At 39.1% G+C, this 17,140-nt stretch overlaps 1 protein-coding gene across 3 annotated transcripts in view; it reads right to left on the bottom strand.

Moving 5' to 3' along the window:
* The window catches only part of epn1a (epsin 1a), a 22,298-nt gene extending 5,158 nt beyond the window's left edge, over positions 1–17,140 (bottom strand). For 2 of the 3 annotated variants that reach the window (XM_042489460.2, XM_088084417.1), the window contains exons 1-10: positions 16,997–17,140; positions 9,727–9,888; positions 9,322–9,423; positions 7,921–8,079; positions 6,728–6,856; positions 6,248–6,368; positions 5,416–5,573; positions 4,328–4,399; positions 2,755–2,838; positions 552–855 (exon numbers count right to left, since the gene is read on the bottom strand). In XM_042489460.2, the coding sequence (XP_042345394.2) occupies positions 552–855; positions 2,755–2,838; positions 4,328–4,399; positions 5,416–5,573; positions 6,248–6,368; positions 6,728–6,856; positions 7,921–8,079; positions 9,322–9,390 (1,096 nt within the window). In that variant the 5' untranslated portion in view covers positions 9,391–9,423; positions 9,727–9,888; positions 16,997–17,140. The remainder of the gene's footprint in view (positions 1–551; positions 856–2,754; positions 2,839–4,327; positions 4,400–5,415; positions 5,574–6,247; positions 6,369–6,727; positions 6,857–7,920; positions 8,080–9,321; positions 9,424–9,726; positions 9,889–16,996) is intronic. The other variant, XM_042489461.2, reaches the window with a different exon arrangement.

The following is a 17,140-nucleotide window of genomic DNA, read 5'->3' as shown; positions in this document are numbered from 1 at the left end:
TTGACATCTTGTGAGTGTACTGTCGATTGAGTAGACTGTTCGTACACCATCGTATACCCTGATGAAATTCCAGGAAAGAACGAAGGTATGGAAAGATAGATACCGTCCAAGCCTAATCTAAAGCTTGATGGAGGTAAAGGAGAGATAAAAAGCAGCTACCCCAAACATTAAAAAGGCACAGAAGGGTAAAAGAAGAGACAGCTCTGGTTGAGACACAGCCACAGTCAGTCCTGAGTAGAAACAAGAGGATAAAAATCCCTGGTTTAGACACAGAGGGAGAATGGATTTAGCATGCTTGCTTTCCTCAATACAAACTGAAAGCATGTGAGTGTATGAGAAGATTTGACAGCATGGCGACATACAGAAAATGTAAGAGGGCTGTAATGACGACAGAGAATGGAGCAGTGGAGTTAAGAGGAGTAAAAGTCGAGAGGTCTTCACATCCTCTTTCACCCACAGAGCAGGACACGCTTCTCTTTTTATACTCATCGATGAGTTCATTCCCAGCAACCAGACTGAGCTCATACAGGACCAGTTTCTCAGCTGCTTACCGGAGCTCCCCCAGGGGTCGACGTTGTTTACTCTGTTGGACGTCTCTCCCCAGGGGTCTGGAGGAGGAGCTATAGTGGGCGGAGCTCCCCCACCCCAGGGGTCAGAGCTTGTAGGTGACGTGGGTGACGCTACCCCCCATGGGTCTGCGGGGGCGGTGCCCCATGGACCTGAGGCAGCAGGGGCAGGGACTGTAGGTGGAGGAGAGGGGCCGGCGGAGCCCACAGTGGTGGCAGCGGCAGCAGCAGCAGCAGCAGCAGCAGGGGCCCCCCAGGGGTCCACGGCACTCAGCTCCATCAGAGAGCCCTGCAAGAGAGAATATATTATGGATTAAAGGTGGAGTCAGCGAGTGGGTTTACATATACAAAATAGTCTGATTTTTAACATTATTCCACAAAAGACAATTTTCTTACTAATCTGTTTACATGTCTAATTAAAAAAATAATATTCATCTAACACCCCCATTTACATGCAGCCCTGTATAATCTAATCAAGGTCCCCTAACAAGTCATTTATCACATCGAAATATGGAAAAGTAAAACAGCTGCAGCCACTTGTCATTTTGCTTCTTTGCATCTGAATAGGATTTCACTGTTGTACTGGTGGCGGACTTGTTGGACTGTCTCTTTCCTTCTTTCACTTTCTTGAAAAAGGTTGGTGCTGCAAAATGTGTGCATATCCAAAAACCTCTTGGTATTCAAGTCTTTCATAAAGTTTAAAGCAGGTGTGTTTCTCCTTCCAACCAGAAATGTGAGATTTTCTTTTGCATGCATCTCTAACCCACAGCTTTGTGAGTTTGTTTGTGTACATTGTATCCATGACAACGCACAGAGCCGGCCATATTTCAGTGTATTGCATACTGAATTCCTTTTCAGAATTGCCTATACACATGCCCAAATAATGCTCCTAAAACCCAAATAATAACAGCATATCCCACAGGTCTTAATCTGAAAATGCTAAATTCCAAAAATTTCCTACTTCGGTATATTTAAACAAAATATGCTGTTTAAATACCCTCATCAAATTCAGAATATTGTAGTATTTGGAATAATAGTGGAATACTGGTGTGCATGTTACCATAGCCACAAATATTGGACAAAGTTTGATGATTATTGGACTCAACATCCAAACAAATACACCCTCCTGTCATATGCCAGTTTTACCATCCCTCTCACTCCCGCTGCCTCTCTCATTAAACATCCATGGCCTTTCCCGTGTCCTGTGCCCCTGTTGCAGCTTGGCTGGAATAGTGTTGTGTGGCTCAGTCCAAGCAACTTTCTTTTGTTTCCCTTTTTCAGAGCTAGGGCAGTGTAAGAATACCAGTTTATTCTTCATCACGCACTGAAAACAGATTGCTATTGAGCCACAAGGAGATTTCTAAGGAATTTAATATTAAGTGCATTGAATGAGAAACGCTGGCTGCACCTTTAATGTTCCTTCAGCTTTATATAAGAGAAATGTAAGACACATTCACCCCACAGTGCTGAGGTTAGATGATGGTGTTGTGATAAGATCACAAAACAGAGAAGTAGACAGAGACTTGCAGACCACACAATTACATCACAAAGACGATGAACGAAATCAGCCTGAAATTCTGATAATAAATTCTTCTTTTTTTTGTCTGTACACCTTCAGTATAACTTCATGAAACTGACACAGGATTTCTATCTTTTTGCATTTTGCACTATGTACACAGATGTCTAAAGTCACACACACTAACAACAAATGCTGCACTAAGTGGAGTTATGATAAGAGCCTTATAAAAATATTTGAGTTTGTTTACTTTATTTTGTCAAAATAAAATAAAAAACCCTTAAGGATCTGTTTGTAGAGAATTTTTCTTGTAGTGGATTGCAGCGTTATTAAACTGTTAGGCATATACACTGGATAGATTTTAATAACTTTAAATGACTTGAAGAGTGCATTGTGCAGCTGTATTATCCAGGTAAATATGAGTATCATATCGGGATCCAGTAACAGCAGATACTCAATATCAAGTGACTCGGATCGGGATGGGGGAAAAAACTTGATCGGGACATCCCTAATAACCACTGCTATTTGAAACTTCTATGTGGCTAATTTCATTGGGCAGACTTAAACCAGCGCCAACGCAATGTTCGAGGGCACAAGTACAGTGAATTGGGAGAACAGAGACGCAGCTAGAGGAGGTAATGAAAGGAGAGACACATGTACATTTAGACATACCTCCTCAGGCTTGGTCTTTTCTCTCTTGCTCTCCTCGATGGCCATCTGCAGCCTCAGGTCATCCCCTCTGCGCAGTCGCTCTTCCTGTCAATCACACACACTGTGATGTCAGCAACTTGAGAGACACAACCTCAGAAACACACCACGGGTACAGAGTCAGGATCAGTTTACAATTAAAGTCTGAATCAGTCAGAGTGGAAATTGAAAACCTGACCTTTAATCAGTATCTACAGTCATCAGAAAATTAACATAAATCAACCAAACCCTGTAATTGTCTGCAAACAATTGTTGATTCTCACGATAGTTCAACAAAACACAAATCACACGAATGCTTGTTTCACACAGAAAATGAGGCAGCTTATCCAGAACCACTATCACATGACTACCTCAAATAACACTGAGGACTGAAGAGCTGCTGTGGCGAGACTGTTTAGACACAGATAGGATGTGAATCCCAATAAACAGAAAAGTGAAGTTTAAAAGCAGTTTCAACTAACAGCAGCACTGAGGAGGCAGAGGCAGCTGTAAAAGCAGCTGTGGTTAGTTTGCTTGCTGACATGCTGTCATTGTGAATAATCCACAGAAAGTGTTGGCTGGTTTTAATCTGTGTGCTGCTTGTGGTTTACTTGCTCACAATGTTGTGCACTAGTCTTTTAGCTAAGCGCAGAGGAGATATATTATCATCCAACCTACTCGGAGTACAAAAGATTAACAATAAAAAAAGCAGTGGAAATGAAGCAGGCTTTATGTTACCATTATTAAAAAAACAGCCTTGATCAACCCTGATACAGATCTTGCAGATCATCCTGGGACATCCCCACCTAATGCCACCTTTTACCAAACCTCTTAACAAGGACTGACTATGAAACAGCACAACACGGACTAATCCATGAGGAAACAGGCCGTGTCTGCTGCAGAGCTGAGCAAGTCTTTTGCTTGATGGCACTAAGCAGCAATAACAATGGCATTATCCCTCTTAAGACCCTGCATTAATTTAGAAACTTATCCAGTCAAGTGGTAAAGTAGGTTCGTGACTCTAACCACTTGCAAACAACAGGCAAACATATTTTGCACTCAGTGAACACAGAACAAGGAAGTTTCAACAGCAGACAACAGGTGCAACAGTTCAGGAAAAGAGTGCATTTCAAGTTAAGACTACAGTTGAAAGCATGCCATCAGAGAGAGGGACAGGGAGGAAAGAAGAATTAGTGTTAAATCTAGTCAATTATGATAAATATTTGCCAATGCCATGCAAATTCAGGAATCAAATTGGATTCATCAGTTCTCTGGGAATTCGCTTTTGACAAGGATTTGAAAGCACCTACACTTTTAATATGTGCAAGTGCCATAAAAGAATCTGACATTGTGCTGCAAACTAAATTATCTCAACCAAATTACTGCAATCTGATGCAAATTTTTCTCTTTAAGAAAATGACACATGACAAATATGAGCATAAATTCATTTTTGCGACTGATCAATACTTGATGTATGTTTGAGAAATTCCAAATGAAAGAAAAACAGATAGGTGATGACTGGATGGCCAGTCAGCTGAGCACACTCTCTGCCCCTGACCTTTTGTTGCATCTCTTTGCTGAGTGTGATAGCATAGCGGAGCTCTGCGTCCTCCAGAGGGTCCTTGCTAGACTGGGGGAGGTCAGGCGTTACATGGTGAGAGCAAAGCTAGGTGCGTGCAGTCAATAATACCAGCAATACCCCTTGTGTGCAAACAGGTGCTGCAAAAGACCGTACAAACTGCAAACTTAGCTGTACTTTGTTATAGTTATTAGGGCTGATCCGTTAAAGATGGAGATTCAAATCAATAGTTAGAGAGCTCTCAGTCGACCAAGGTTTTTCTTTTGTCTCTCAGTGTGCAGTGTAGTTCTAGGGATGTTTCGGTCGTCAAATTTAGCTGCAGAGTGAGTTCTCCCCGCTTTCACGCTGCTCTCCGGTAGAGGAAACTGTGGACCGCCTTGGATAAGTCTGAGTGAGACGGAGGCAGCTACCCGGAGGGAGAGAGGCTTTGCCTGGTCAGGCTCTGAGTTAACATTATCTTCTGCCTACTGCAGTCTCTGGCTTTTGTATGATTTCTAGTGTCAACAAAACATGTTGAACATTTCTGATATATCGTTAGCGTAGTTAGCAACCAGTGGCTTGGAAGGCTACTTTGGCATGTTTACTATACTACAGGACCATCACTTTCACCTAAACATCCCACCAAACCCTGTTCAAACGCTCAAACTCTTCATGGAAAACAGGAACCAACAGTCTTATGTAATGAAAAGCGATAAAACAAGACAGCTGCTTAAAACTAGTAATAGTACAAAAAAGATGGCACTCTTTGATACAAGACATAAACAAATCTAGAAAAAACAGGAAGGAACCAAGGCACTTGTCTTCAGGGAAAACAGTTAAAATGCCTTTATTACATTGGCAGCTTCTAAAGGTAGAACATGATTAACAACTATTACTTCTTTGACGCGTTTCGGAGTAACATTTTTCCTAAAGACGAATGTTTTTTCTTATCTAATATTTATATTGAACAGTCAAATCCGATTCCACTGATATAATTTGGGTACAGCCCTGAGAGTTATGCTTTAATCCTTATGTTACGAGAGCAGTTACTTAGCTGTTTCTGCCTTGAATGTGCTGCTTTGTATTACCTGTTCTGCCTCTTCTTTACTCATGGCCAAAGCCAGCTGGAGCTGCAGATCTTCCTCTCCAGAGCTCTGTGGCCACGCCTGCTCAGGGTCGGCCCCTCCAGAGTGGGAGCCCACTGACAGGCTGCCCCCCAGGCTGGGTGCTGAGGGAGCTGAAGAGGCTGCAACAGAAGCAAATAAGCATATGCATGAACGAGAGCTTAATTTACATCCTTTTTCCACACACGTAAGCTGGCTTGGCTTGAGTTGGTATGGTTTGGCACATCAGCCCAGTGCGGCAGGGATTTGCAGCAGTAACCTAACACGACTCCTGTAGCGCTGAAAGCGAGTATGAAATAGTAAAATAAAGCAGCTATTTGAAAGTACAAAAAGGATGCAGGAAAGAAACTCTAAAACCACAGAGATGAGTTTAGAAAATACAAAAGCAATTGGAGCTAAACAAACAGAAACTTTAAAAAAGTTTTTCTCTCTGGTCTCCTGCAGACTGAAAGACGCGAGTTGTGTCTCGCAAAACACGCTTGTTTCTGGGGATTGGCTACAGCCGGGATGACGTCACCACTACCCACTTGGAGGCTGTCCAGTGAATTTTTGGCCCTACTCAAGAGATGATCCATCTCTGGCACAGCTCGGCACGTCTTAACTGATAAGACAGCGTGGCATGGTTTGACTCGGCAAGGCCAAAAGCGGTAATGGTAAAAGAGTATTTAACTATCAACTTCTCAGAGCCAAAGGGCCTTCATGCTGTTGTAAGCCAACCTTTCTCTCAGAGTGTAAAACTGTAACTCTGAGCACTGGATGAATCTTTTAATACATCTGATTAAAGTACCCAGCTCACCACTGGAAGTCTGTGCCATCTTTTCTTTGGTTTTGAGGGCGTGGATCCTCTCCTCTCTTAGTCTCTCTTCATCTTTCAGCAGCGTCACAAGCTGTTTGGCTTTCTCTCGCACATTCACCCCCTTGAAAAAATACAAGTACACAAATACATGCTGCAAATTAGTGCACCCTTTTTAAATGATAAATATTACATAAGCAGACATTATTTTGATAACTGAGGCTGTTATTACACTGCACTGTTAGTGTAACAGCTTGTTAACTTCACAGTTTCAGTTATAAACTGCCCATAAAAACTTTTATGGCTGCCTTCGTAAGTTTGCACAAGAGGTCAGAAACTCATTGTAAAATGTCCTTGAATGACACACAGCGGCATGTTTGACAAACCGTGCCTGCATTCCACAGAGGTGGACCTTACTCACTAAACACTTCAACTTTCTGTGTAGCTTTGTGGGCATGGGTGTGTGCTTGTGTGTGTGTGTACCTGGTCTTTGCCGTCCCTGTCTATGTACTGAAAATCCTTAAGGGTCTGGACTGCGTATATGTTCTCTCGGCACTGTTGGGCAACTCGTTCTGAACCCGTCTTGATCAGGTACTCCATAAGAGTCATAGCCTGGTGAGAACACAAACACAACTAATGACCAACTATACAAAAGGTCTGGATAGTGACACAGAAAAAATACAAATATCAAAATCAGTTAACAAGCTACAATTAATCCCCCTGTTATTTTTCACGTCCATTCACACACACATAGAACTTTATAGCTATGTAGTCTAGGAGTGGGGGTCACTAAATAACTCATTATGTGAAAACTCTAATTAAAACATCATGAAAATACCATAAAAAATCTATAACTCATACATTTTATAAAACCATGTTATTAAGGCTGTATCCGAAAATCACTCCCTCGCTTACTCATGGACTACATCTATGCAATAAACACAACAGTTTGCTCTGTAGTGGGCAGTAAAACCAGATTAAAGACATTTCTGCATCATAACTGTCAGCTGTAGTGTTGCAACTGTAATTTTTGCCTCTATAAAAGGCGACGCATTGCACTGTGGGACCAGAAAGTTAATCACAATATGTGAACGCTACCTTTTCAATTCTGGGAATATTCAAAGGCATTAAACAGGATATAAACTTCACGCTCAAATAATAATGGAAGACAAAAAACAGAGTGTACTGTAAATAGGAAGTGATACTAGACATATCCTGTTCCAGAATACTGTAAATGACACATAAATACAAGCACATACATCACACTGCAAAACTGCAAATACAATACTGTGATATATTGTTTAATGTGTGTTGTGATAGCAAGCCACAGTAATCATTTCCAGCCACAGGTGTAGTGCTGCCAAAGCGAATCAGAATGCCACCCTTTTTTCTCCAAGTAAGGATATAAAAATAAATAAAAACAAATAGAAGGGTCAATGTAGTCATATTGACATTTAGGGTGTGTCTATTGATTCAAGACGTCAAAATATGCACTGAGTTGCATACATGTGATCACTCAGTTAAACTTACTAATGAAGGCTACGTAAACTTGCCAGGAACAATAGTTACATAATATTCGAAGGCCCACAACTCATAGGTTTCCTCCAATACTTAAACAAATAGCACTACACTCCTGGCCTCTACACACACACACGCACGCACGCACGCACACAAACCTTGTACACGTGTCTCCAGTTCTTGCCGTGGTCATTGAGGCGCTTCCACACCATGCTCATGATTTCCGAGAAGGCCACAACATTGTAGGTCAGATCAGCAATCTCTGACATCAGAGAGCTGCTGGGGCCCCATGGGTCATTGGATGTCGCCTCTCTAACCTGTAAAACAACACAGAAAGTGGCAAACTTAATTAAATCCATATAAAACTGTCCATGATACGAAAACTTGGGGCCAATATTTTGTGACAATTTAAAGTTACATGACTAGAGAAAAGATAAAAAAGGACGCTTTTTACTCAAGAGGTAGAAAACCTACAACTACCAAAATGCACTGCGTCTCACCAAACTAATAATAAATGCTCTGGCTGGTGGGTGACATAATTCGACTTTTTCTGTTTGACACATTGGCAGCCAATCTCGTATTACAGTTCAACAGTAAGCTAGAAAATGTTTCTGAAAACATTTGAGGTGAAAAATAGGCAATGCAGGAACAGAATTTCAGTTTATATTTAATCAGCGCTGTTTAGTTTTACAGTTTGATCTCTAATTTTTTTCAGCCTCTGTTTTCACGATGCAGGAAACAGTGTTATGCCCACTTTCAGTTCACAGTCACTATTACAGCTAACGGGGCATTAAAATATGTTTCTGAAAACATTCAGGTGAGAAATTGGAAGTGCAGTGAGATAATTTTGATTTGAATTTTATCAGCGCTGCTTAGTTTTACCGTTTGATTGGATTTAATCGGAGAGAGGAAAGCAGGTCTGTCCCTTGATCCAGCTCTATATTGTGTCTGCAGTGGCGGCATGAGCGGCGGGCAATACAAAAATGCTGTAGGACAGCCTGTAGATTGAGCAACAGCTGCAGAGGCAGCGAAACCCTTCTGGATAACACATTTTGCACTTATATGTGTTATCTAACGGAGTTTCGTCCCAGGGTGTGGGGTATCTATGCACTGGGTTGAAGGAAGTTAGTTTACCACAGTTCATCTGCGCATACTACCCACATTGTTTTGATACAAAGCTGGTTGAAAATCTTTGAAGTATCCCTTTCAATTACTCCAAATGCAAACTGTCCGTGATAAGAAAAAAATTGGGCCAATACTTTGTGACAATTTAAATGGTCCACAGTGTTCTGAGTAGCAATGCAAACTCAATTACGACACAAGCTGGACAGAGGAAAACGAATCAACGGATAATATGATTAGATTAGCGTATATTATGTTTAAAGAGGGGAAAAAATGAGAAGGTTGCTCCAAAGAAATATTAGATTATCAGCAGCTATGTTATGTCACATGTGCTGTGGAGATACACGGGCCATTTTAAAGCCGTGGACATATGGGGGATGTGGGTGTGAGAGGAGAGCAGGAGAAGAAAAAGTCAGATAAGCAGAGGGACACATAACCTTGATTTCAGCCTCTGAATAGTTGTGGACGATGTTCTTTACTTGTCGCCGTAGCGATGAGGTCGACATGGCAACGGTCTGGCCGTCGAGTTCTGTTGCAATCTGAACAGCAGATGGAGAAAAAGAGTTGAAAAATATAGCTAATACAAAACAAACGGTGGCAGTGCAATGAACATAAAACAAAGACAAAAAGAATGAATTAATTTGTTTATACTGCTAAGAAAGCGTGCAAGAAGATAAAGAGTTAAAGAGACTGGAGACGATGCATGCAAGTACAAGAGTCTGGATGAAAAGAGTGGGAGACCTTGAGAAGAACAATCAGAGAGTGAAAGATGTACAAAAGATCATTCAGATATCATGTGACTGCTGGTATCAAGAGAGGAAGAGAGACAGCGTCATGCACACCTGTTACACAAGAATGATGCAGAATAAGGGTCTCTCCTCTTGGTATCTTTTCGTTTTTTTCTGGCTTGTGAGCCACTCATTCATGGATTGTATGTCTCAGTTTGTCTGTTTCTTCCCGTGGCAACATTGGGTCCCAAAACCTTGAGCGTAGGGAGATGAAAACTACAGAGCAAAATTGAGATTAACATTAAAAGATAACTCATATTCACTAAGAGATAACTACTAAATCACAGCAAATAATAAACAAGAACAAGCTAAAACTTAATACCAAGTCTAATTCCAAAGTAGGCATTAGGAAATAAGGACAAAGCAGATATTCAGCAACAAATCACAGGACTTGTTGATCCACACATGGCTTATAGTCAGAGATACAACGTTTAAGTTATATCACTATCACCCTACTAAAATAAATACAAGAGACGCTTTCAAGAAAACATTAAAAGAGTACTTAATGCAATTAACTGTATGAATGAACAGTAAATTAAATGATTTCACTTGTGGAATTTTGCTACTGGATTTTGTTTTTTAGGGTCTAACATCTAACACGTGACCCCCCCCCCGCCCTTTTTTGTACTTAATGTAATGTTTGAACATATATAATGTACATAAGTGTATGTTAAATTGTATTTTTTATGTGTCAGACCACAAGGAAAATAGACCAAACAGGGGATGGAGATGCAGCTGCTGAACAGAGCCATAATCCATTTTGGAGACCAATAAAAAGGAACATAATCGTGAATATTTAGATAAAACAAGAAAATAAATAAAATAATAAAATATATATAATGATAAAATAATAATGTTATTGTGTGTTTTTTAATCTGGTCCAAGTATTTTTCAGTCAAAGTTGAAAAATCAAAGATGGGTATAGTGTGATTTGCTGTACCCATCCCACTGACTCCAAAAGAAATGACACTAAAACCTGGCTCGCCAGACGCAGTCACTATAGTCCTAAATTTTCCTTCTTTTTAGTTTCCTTGTCGGACCCCGGAGAGACCAACTGATGCAAGGGTGGGATCCACATCAGCTGAGTAGAAACAAGCTTCACGTTTAAAGACACATGAGTTTTACTATACATTGCAAACTAGTGATTCATTAATAGTTTGGTCAATAATTACTTTCACAATTTAAAACTATTTAGACAACTTCTAGTTTTGTTTCAGTGTCAAGCTATTCTATAGCAGTACTAAATAAATATTGTATTTCTAATGAAAAACTGGATTTTGAACTTTGCTGCCTGCGGCAGAGTACCATGTATCAACTTAGTTAATTTCAGGTTATAATATTCCTCATCATTAGATTGATTACACTATAAACTGTTATCTTAAACTCATATTACCAGCCTGTAACATCCCATAGAATAAAGTGTCCTAGTAAAGAGTCCTAAAATACAGAAATCCAACAGTAATTCAGCACCTCCAGTTACCTGATCTCAAAGTCAATGGGTTTTTTTGAATGGGTTTTTGGTTGGAAACCTAAAATAAGGTCTGTAGTTACAAAACTTTTATGTTTTGGTTTACAACATAAAGTACATTAGTAAATACCCCACTGGTAAACTTTGAAGCTTTTACGGTCTTAAAAAAGGCAGTTGCTAACAAAGGGCCTAATGAGACTACAGAGCATCATCATGCTGCACCGCACCAAACACAGCTTTACAGCCTTGTTGTGGTGGCGACGTTAAATCACGCTACCGCAATGTGGTTCATAGCTTTTTACTTCTATTGATTGTATTTAGGCCTCAAAAATCCTAAAAGTAGAATCTGTTTGTTAATGTTGTCTTGCCGAACAAAACGTATCATAAACGTTTGTTTGGCATGGAGCATTTTTTCTGCCATAATCGAAAATCCAACGGAAAGATCCCGCAGACTTTTTGAAGAGGAAAAAATGGCAAAGCTTACTATCACTTCAGCATACAGAAAAATGTCACTGTGGGGCACTCAGAGTTTACCGAGAACGGATTACAAAAAACACTTCAAGAGTGTGGGCAAAGACACAGTCATAGGAGCATAGCAGGACATAAAAAGGGCCAAAAAGCTATGCAGATATGAACTTAATAAGACACTATGTTATAGAGCGTGTCAGAACATACAGCTGTCAAAACTCAAAAACAAGAATGTCAATGTTTTACTCCTATCAGTGATTAACAAGCCAGGTGTAAAGTGAGGAAGTTGCCAGCTGAACCTGAATGATTGGCAAGTGGAAACATTGTCAGGTGCAATAAATGACTATTTTCTATTATGCCACGCTGTTAGCAGGGTCTGATTTTGACAAAAACAACACAGACCCATCCTTTCTGCTGCTGTTAGTGGTGGTGTAATGGCATGCGGAGAATGATTTTGTGGCACAATATTGGATCCCTCGGTACCTACTGAGCATTGTTTGCGTTTGATTGCTTACACAGCAGCAGGCTGAAACATTGTTGCTGACCAGATGCATCCTTTCACTGCCACAATCTGCATTTTCTCAACAAAATAAATACCATCTCAGCCTGAGTTACAGAGCAACATAATGAACCAAAAACTTTCTGAAACTTACATTTGAAGTCACTAATTCACTTACTGACATCATTTTGTTGTCAGGACACTTGAAAGCTCTCGGTGGAATTTTTAAGAGCTAGCATTAACCCTTAACTTTCTTGTAAAAAAAAAACAAAAAAAAAAACACCCAGTCATTATCCAGTTATTCTTCTGCCTCTTCATAATACTGAACTATAATTATATTATAGCTTGAGTTTGGACATGTTCTTCTCTTTAGATGCACTTAATGGAAAGAGGAGAAGTTTAAGCAAGCTCAGCAAAGGGCATTTAAGATCATCTTTAAACACAGCGCTTGGCCACTCCCTCAACTGCAATCTCTTAAAGGAGGAAGGTACTTCTTTTTTGCCAAAGAAGATAATAAATTCATCCCACCCGCTGCATGAATATTACCTCCAACCAGGCAAATGAGCGTTGGAAGGAGAAACAGTGCCGCTCTCTTCGTTCCTGCAGTCTCCAGCATACTGCACTCAGATTCAACACAGATTCAACAGTGACAGGGAGGTAAAAAGACAGACCTCTATGGCATTTGCTTTAACAGGCATGAAAATGCTAGATTTTTTTTAACTTTATGGGTTTACAGTTTTGGTTTTTCAACAATGTAAATAAGGATATCCCAGTCAAGTTTTTTTTTCGCCGATCCTGATCCGAGTCATTTGATATTCAGTATCTGCCTATACGAAGTCCTGTTCTGATACTTGTATTTACTTGAATAATACAGCTGCACAATGCACACTTCAAGTTTTTAATTTATTAAGATTTTAAGTTATTAAGATCAATTCAGTGTATGTGTTTAACAGTTTAATGCAATACAAGAAAAATGTCTGCATCAAAACAGTTCCTTATGGATTTTTTAATTATTTGTTTATATTTATTTATTATTTAATTTTATTTGTACAAAATAACAAAGTAACAAACTAAAACTGTTTTTATATCGCTCGTATCACAATTACACTTAGCACAGATTTTTTTAAAATAAAATAACCAAGTAAACAACCGAAAATGTCTTTAGAAATTGCTCTCAAATCCACTTAGTGCACCTTTATCTATTTCAACAAAATAACAAAGAAAAGAAAGTAAGAGAGAGTAAAGAATTAAGTATGTCTTTGGAAATGCTCTCGAACTCACTTAGTGTAGCATTGTTATAAAAGTACAGAACACTAATAATAAGTAATATAATCATAAATATATATTATAGGTTATATATCATATTATAAATGAATAAATAGTTATAATAAACATTTACAGTCACAACTATTAAAAATAGGTCACAAGTCTGCTTATTAAAGCATTATAGTAAAACTGGTTCACCAAAAATGAACAATAAAAATTTAAATTCCACTTAAAGTCGTGTAGCAGGTTGAATATGAGAAAAAAAAAATCTACTTATTGGACTAAAACTATTACAATAAAATCTGAATATCTGCTGCAAATTGTGTTCTCTGTTTATGACGCCTGTGTGACGGTGGACATAAACAAGGATCGGCTGGGGCACTCGCTAAAAAACCCTCAATCAATTAAAAAAATGCATTAATCGGGCCCAATACCAATCCTTTCGATCCAATTCGTACATCTCTAAATATAAAGAACAATTGCATGTTCAGTGCCTGTGTACTGTTTTCTACACTCAGAATTTAATTTTTTTTTTTTTAATTTTTAAAAATTAGCCTATTGACAAAAATAACAGATTTTATATGCATTTAGACATGACTTGTTCCGTTTTTAAATGTACCTCTGTACATAAGTAAACCAGTAATATGACAAATATGCTATACTGAAGAAACAACTGAGCTGTATACTTTCAGAGTGCTTCAAATTAGCCTGACACATATGCATGTCTGTGTTTAGATTTGTAGGTCAGACAAACAGGAGACCACGTTGCATAAATGAACATAAGGCAACTATTGCAAAAGCTGGTCTGCGGACTCTTGAAGCTTTGTACCAAAGTTCAGACACGCTAGCGGATCTCTGATAAGGGACTTTACATGATGCCCTTGGTATCTTGTCGTCTCAAACTTCTCCACTCTCACATACAATCTGAGAAAATTTAATTAACTACATTTAAATTCTGCTGCTTGGAAACACTGAGGGACAGAAAATAAAATCACTTTTTCATCTGCTATGACAGACAGATGCCTCACTTCAATCAGAACACAAGACCCAATGTTAATGACATGTTGTAAGTGATTGAGTACCAAGAAATTCCAGTTACACTGATGTTATGAATGTAATGTTATCTTTGCGTTAGCAACCAGGTGAAGAGTTGGCATTAAAACTAAGCTATTATTGCAGCGAAGAAATAACCCCCTGAGCACAACCTGTTGAAACTTCTCCCCTGTGTAAGGTGCTACAGAACACCGTGTGCCAAAATAACCAGACATAAGAAAAGTTTCTTTCCAGACGCACTATGACGAACGGTTAACATCAGTCATATGCTGGTAATAACTTTGTAACTGTAAGCATCCACTTTAACTGTAAATGATGTATTTTATAAGTTATACATGCTATTTAAAAAAAACAACAAAAAAAAACAAACAAGCAGAACACAGAAAATTTCAACTTATTTAATATGGGCAAAGTGATGAGAAACTGGTGTAATTCAGCTACAGAATACATCGTCATCATCTTTGTAGCTGAACCACGTCTACTTCTGTTAATTTTTGCCCATAAAAAATAAGTGAAAGTGAAAGTGTTCTGCTTGTCTTTGAATTCTCGCCAAAACTTTGCACCTCTACATATTGTCACAGATTTTTTAACTTGTGCGTGCAGCTTTTTTTCATATTTACACAGTTCTTTAACATGTAAATATTATCACTGTAAATATGATATAAGCCCACTGTAGGCAATATATTGTTACATTAACTTTGCAACAGCAACCTGTTACATTAATTTCAAATTTATTCCAGCACCCTTTACACTCTGTATCTGTGTGTATATATATATTTATTTATTTATTTTTTGCCGGCCCTACCATGTTATACTAGTTCGCCAGAAAGGGGGCTAGATTTTGCCGTTTCAACGCTGGCGTTTTACAGAGGTCCCTTGACCTCTTACCTCAAGATATCTGAATGAATGGGTTCTACAGGGGACTCCAAGTACCCATGACTTGCCCACTTTAGCTAGTCCCATGCAGTTTTTGCTGTTATTTGATTCCTTGCTCGCTGTCGATTCAGCTTCGCTGTCGAAAGGACAGATACAGGAAATCTTTCCTGCCACAAGCCATCCACCTGTACAATAACTTACCTCTGTCTGCGCTTTAAACTCCGGTCTTAGCTCCATGTCATTCTACACTGCTGACTTTATTTTTATTTATATTTATTCAAATACTGTTCCGCACTTTACACATGTATATATGTAGATATGTACAGTCTCTTAGTTTTTTTTTGTTTTTTTAAAGCATATTCCTTTATATTCTATTAATAATGTGTGCTCTTTATTCTCTGTTCTTACTGTATGGCGCTGCTACATCCCAATTTCTCAGTTTTGAGATCAATAAAGTATATCTATCTATCTATCTTATCAAGACAATCCGGTAAGAATTGCTTTACCCTGTCAATATGGACTTTAAAACTGTTTTGAAATGCGAAAAAAAAATTTAATTTAAAACATGTTAATAAAAAAAATGCAATTAACTGCAATAAACTTAAAATTCTGCAATTACTCTGGATTTTAAAAAATATATATATCATATGACAGCCCTGATAATAATACTGTATTACCTTACACAATGCTAGTACCATAAAATCTCATCACAACCCTGTCTATCTCTGTGTTTTATTGTTGTGATTTAATGTGTAGAGCACTTTGTAACGCATGTTTTGAGAAGTACTGTACAAATAACCTTTATTGTTTTTGTTATTACTATTTTATGATATAATGCTTACATTTTACCCAGCCGCAGTATGTGCACACTGGCCAATAAAAGCTGAGTCTGATTCCTCCACTTGCATGCAGTTGTTGTTGCACAGCCGAATAAAGAAGTTGCACACACCCTGTTGACTTGCACACAGATAACGTCCAGCACCGTTAACCATCCAGCTGCAGCTCTCCCTGTCACACCTACCAAGTTAGCTTATGTCCACTGACGTTATGCTAGCTAACCAGCGACTGTTAACTCAACGCTGGTTGCTGGACACAGCGAAGAGTGTCTAGACTCAGAGTTAATGGTTACCCTGTCATCAACGTTATACAGCAGTGTTACTAAGAGCACATCTGTGTCACAAAGACAAATTTACGAGCAGTTACAAACGTTAGCTGTCAACTGTTAGCTTACACTTAGCAAGCAAACTCTCCCATATGAGCTAATCGAAACAGTTTGCTAGCACTTTGCCACCAGGGTTTGTTAAAGTCTGAGTAAAGTATAAACAGGGGTACAGAAGGGTGTAGCTTGGTAATAATTGGCAGACAAACTAGCGATAAATTAAAGGTGATTTTCTTTTCTTAACAGTGAACCACAGCAGAGAAAAACGTGCGTTAAGGTTGCCTGCCAGTTTGACTGATAAAAGAAATCACTTGCTGCTGCTGCAAGGGAAGATTAGCCTGCTAGCAAGGTAGCAGTTAGCCAGCTAGCTCCTGCCAGTTAGTTCGCAACAGGACTGCTACACTGTACAAGCTTCAGCAAGGACGCGTCCTGCTCCGGGACAATGTTGAATACACACGTTTGAACCACAAGCCAAAAATGTCAAGAAATACAGACAACACAGCACAGTAAAAATTCAAATCAAGTGTGTACTGACCCTGTAGTAGCTTGAATGTACGAGGAGATGGCCGAATTTCCGCTTCCGTTCTCGGCTACAGGAAAGACCGCACCCCCTGTAGCTTTGTTTTCCTGGGATGGTAGTAGAAGACTCATGAATAATTAATTGACTTTTTAACAGCCT

This window comes from Plectropomus leopardus, chromosome 11, assembly GCF_026936395.1.
Source record: "Plectropomus leopardus strain MGB_pleo_1.0 chromosome 11, ASM2693639v1, whole genome shotgun sequence".
Taxonomy (NCBI): domain Eukaryota; kingdom Metazoa; phylum Chordata; class Actinopteri; order Perciformes; family Serranidae; genus Plectropomus; species Plectropomus leopardus.
This window is presented reverse-complemented; position numbering and strand designations above follow the sequence as displayed.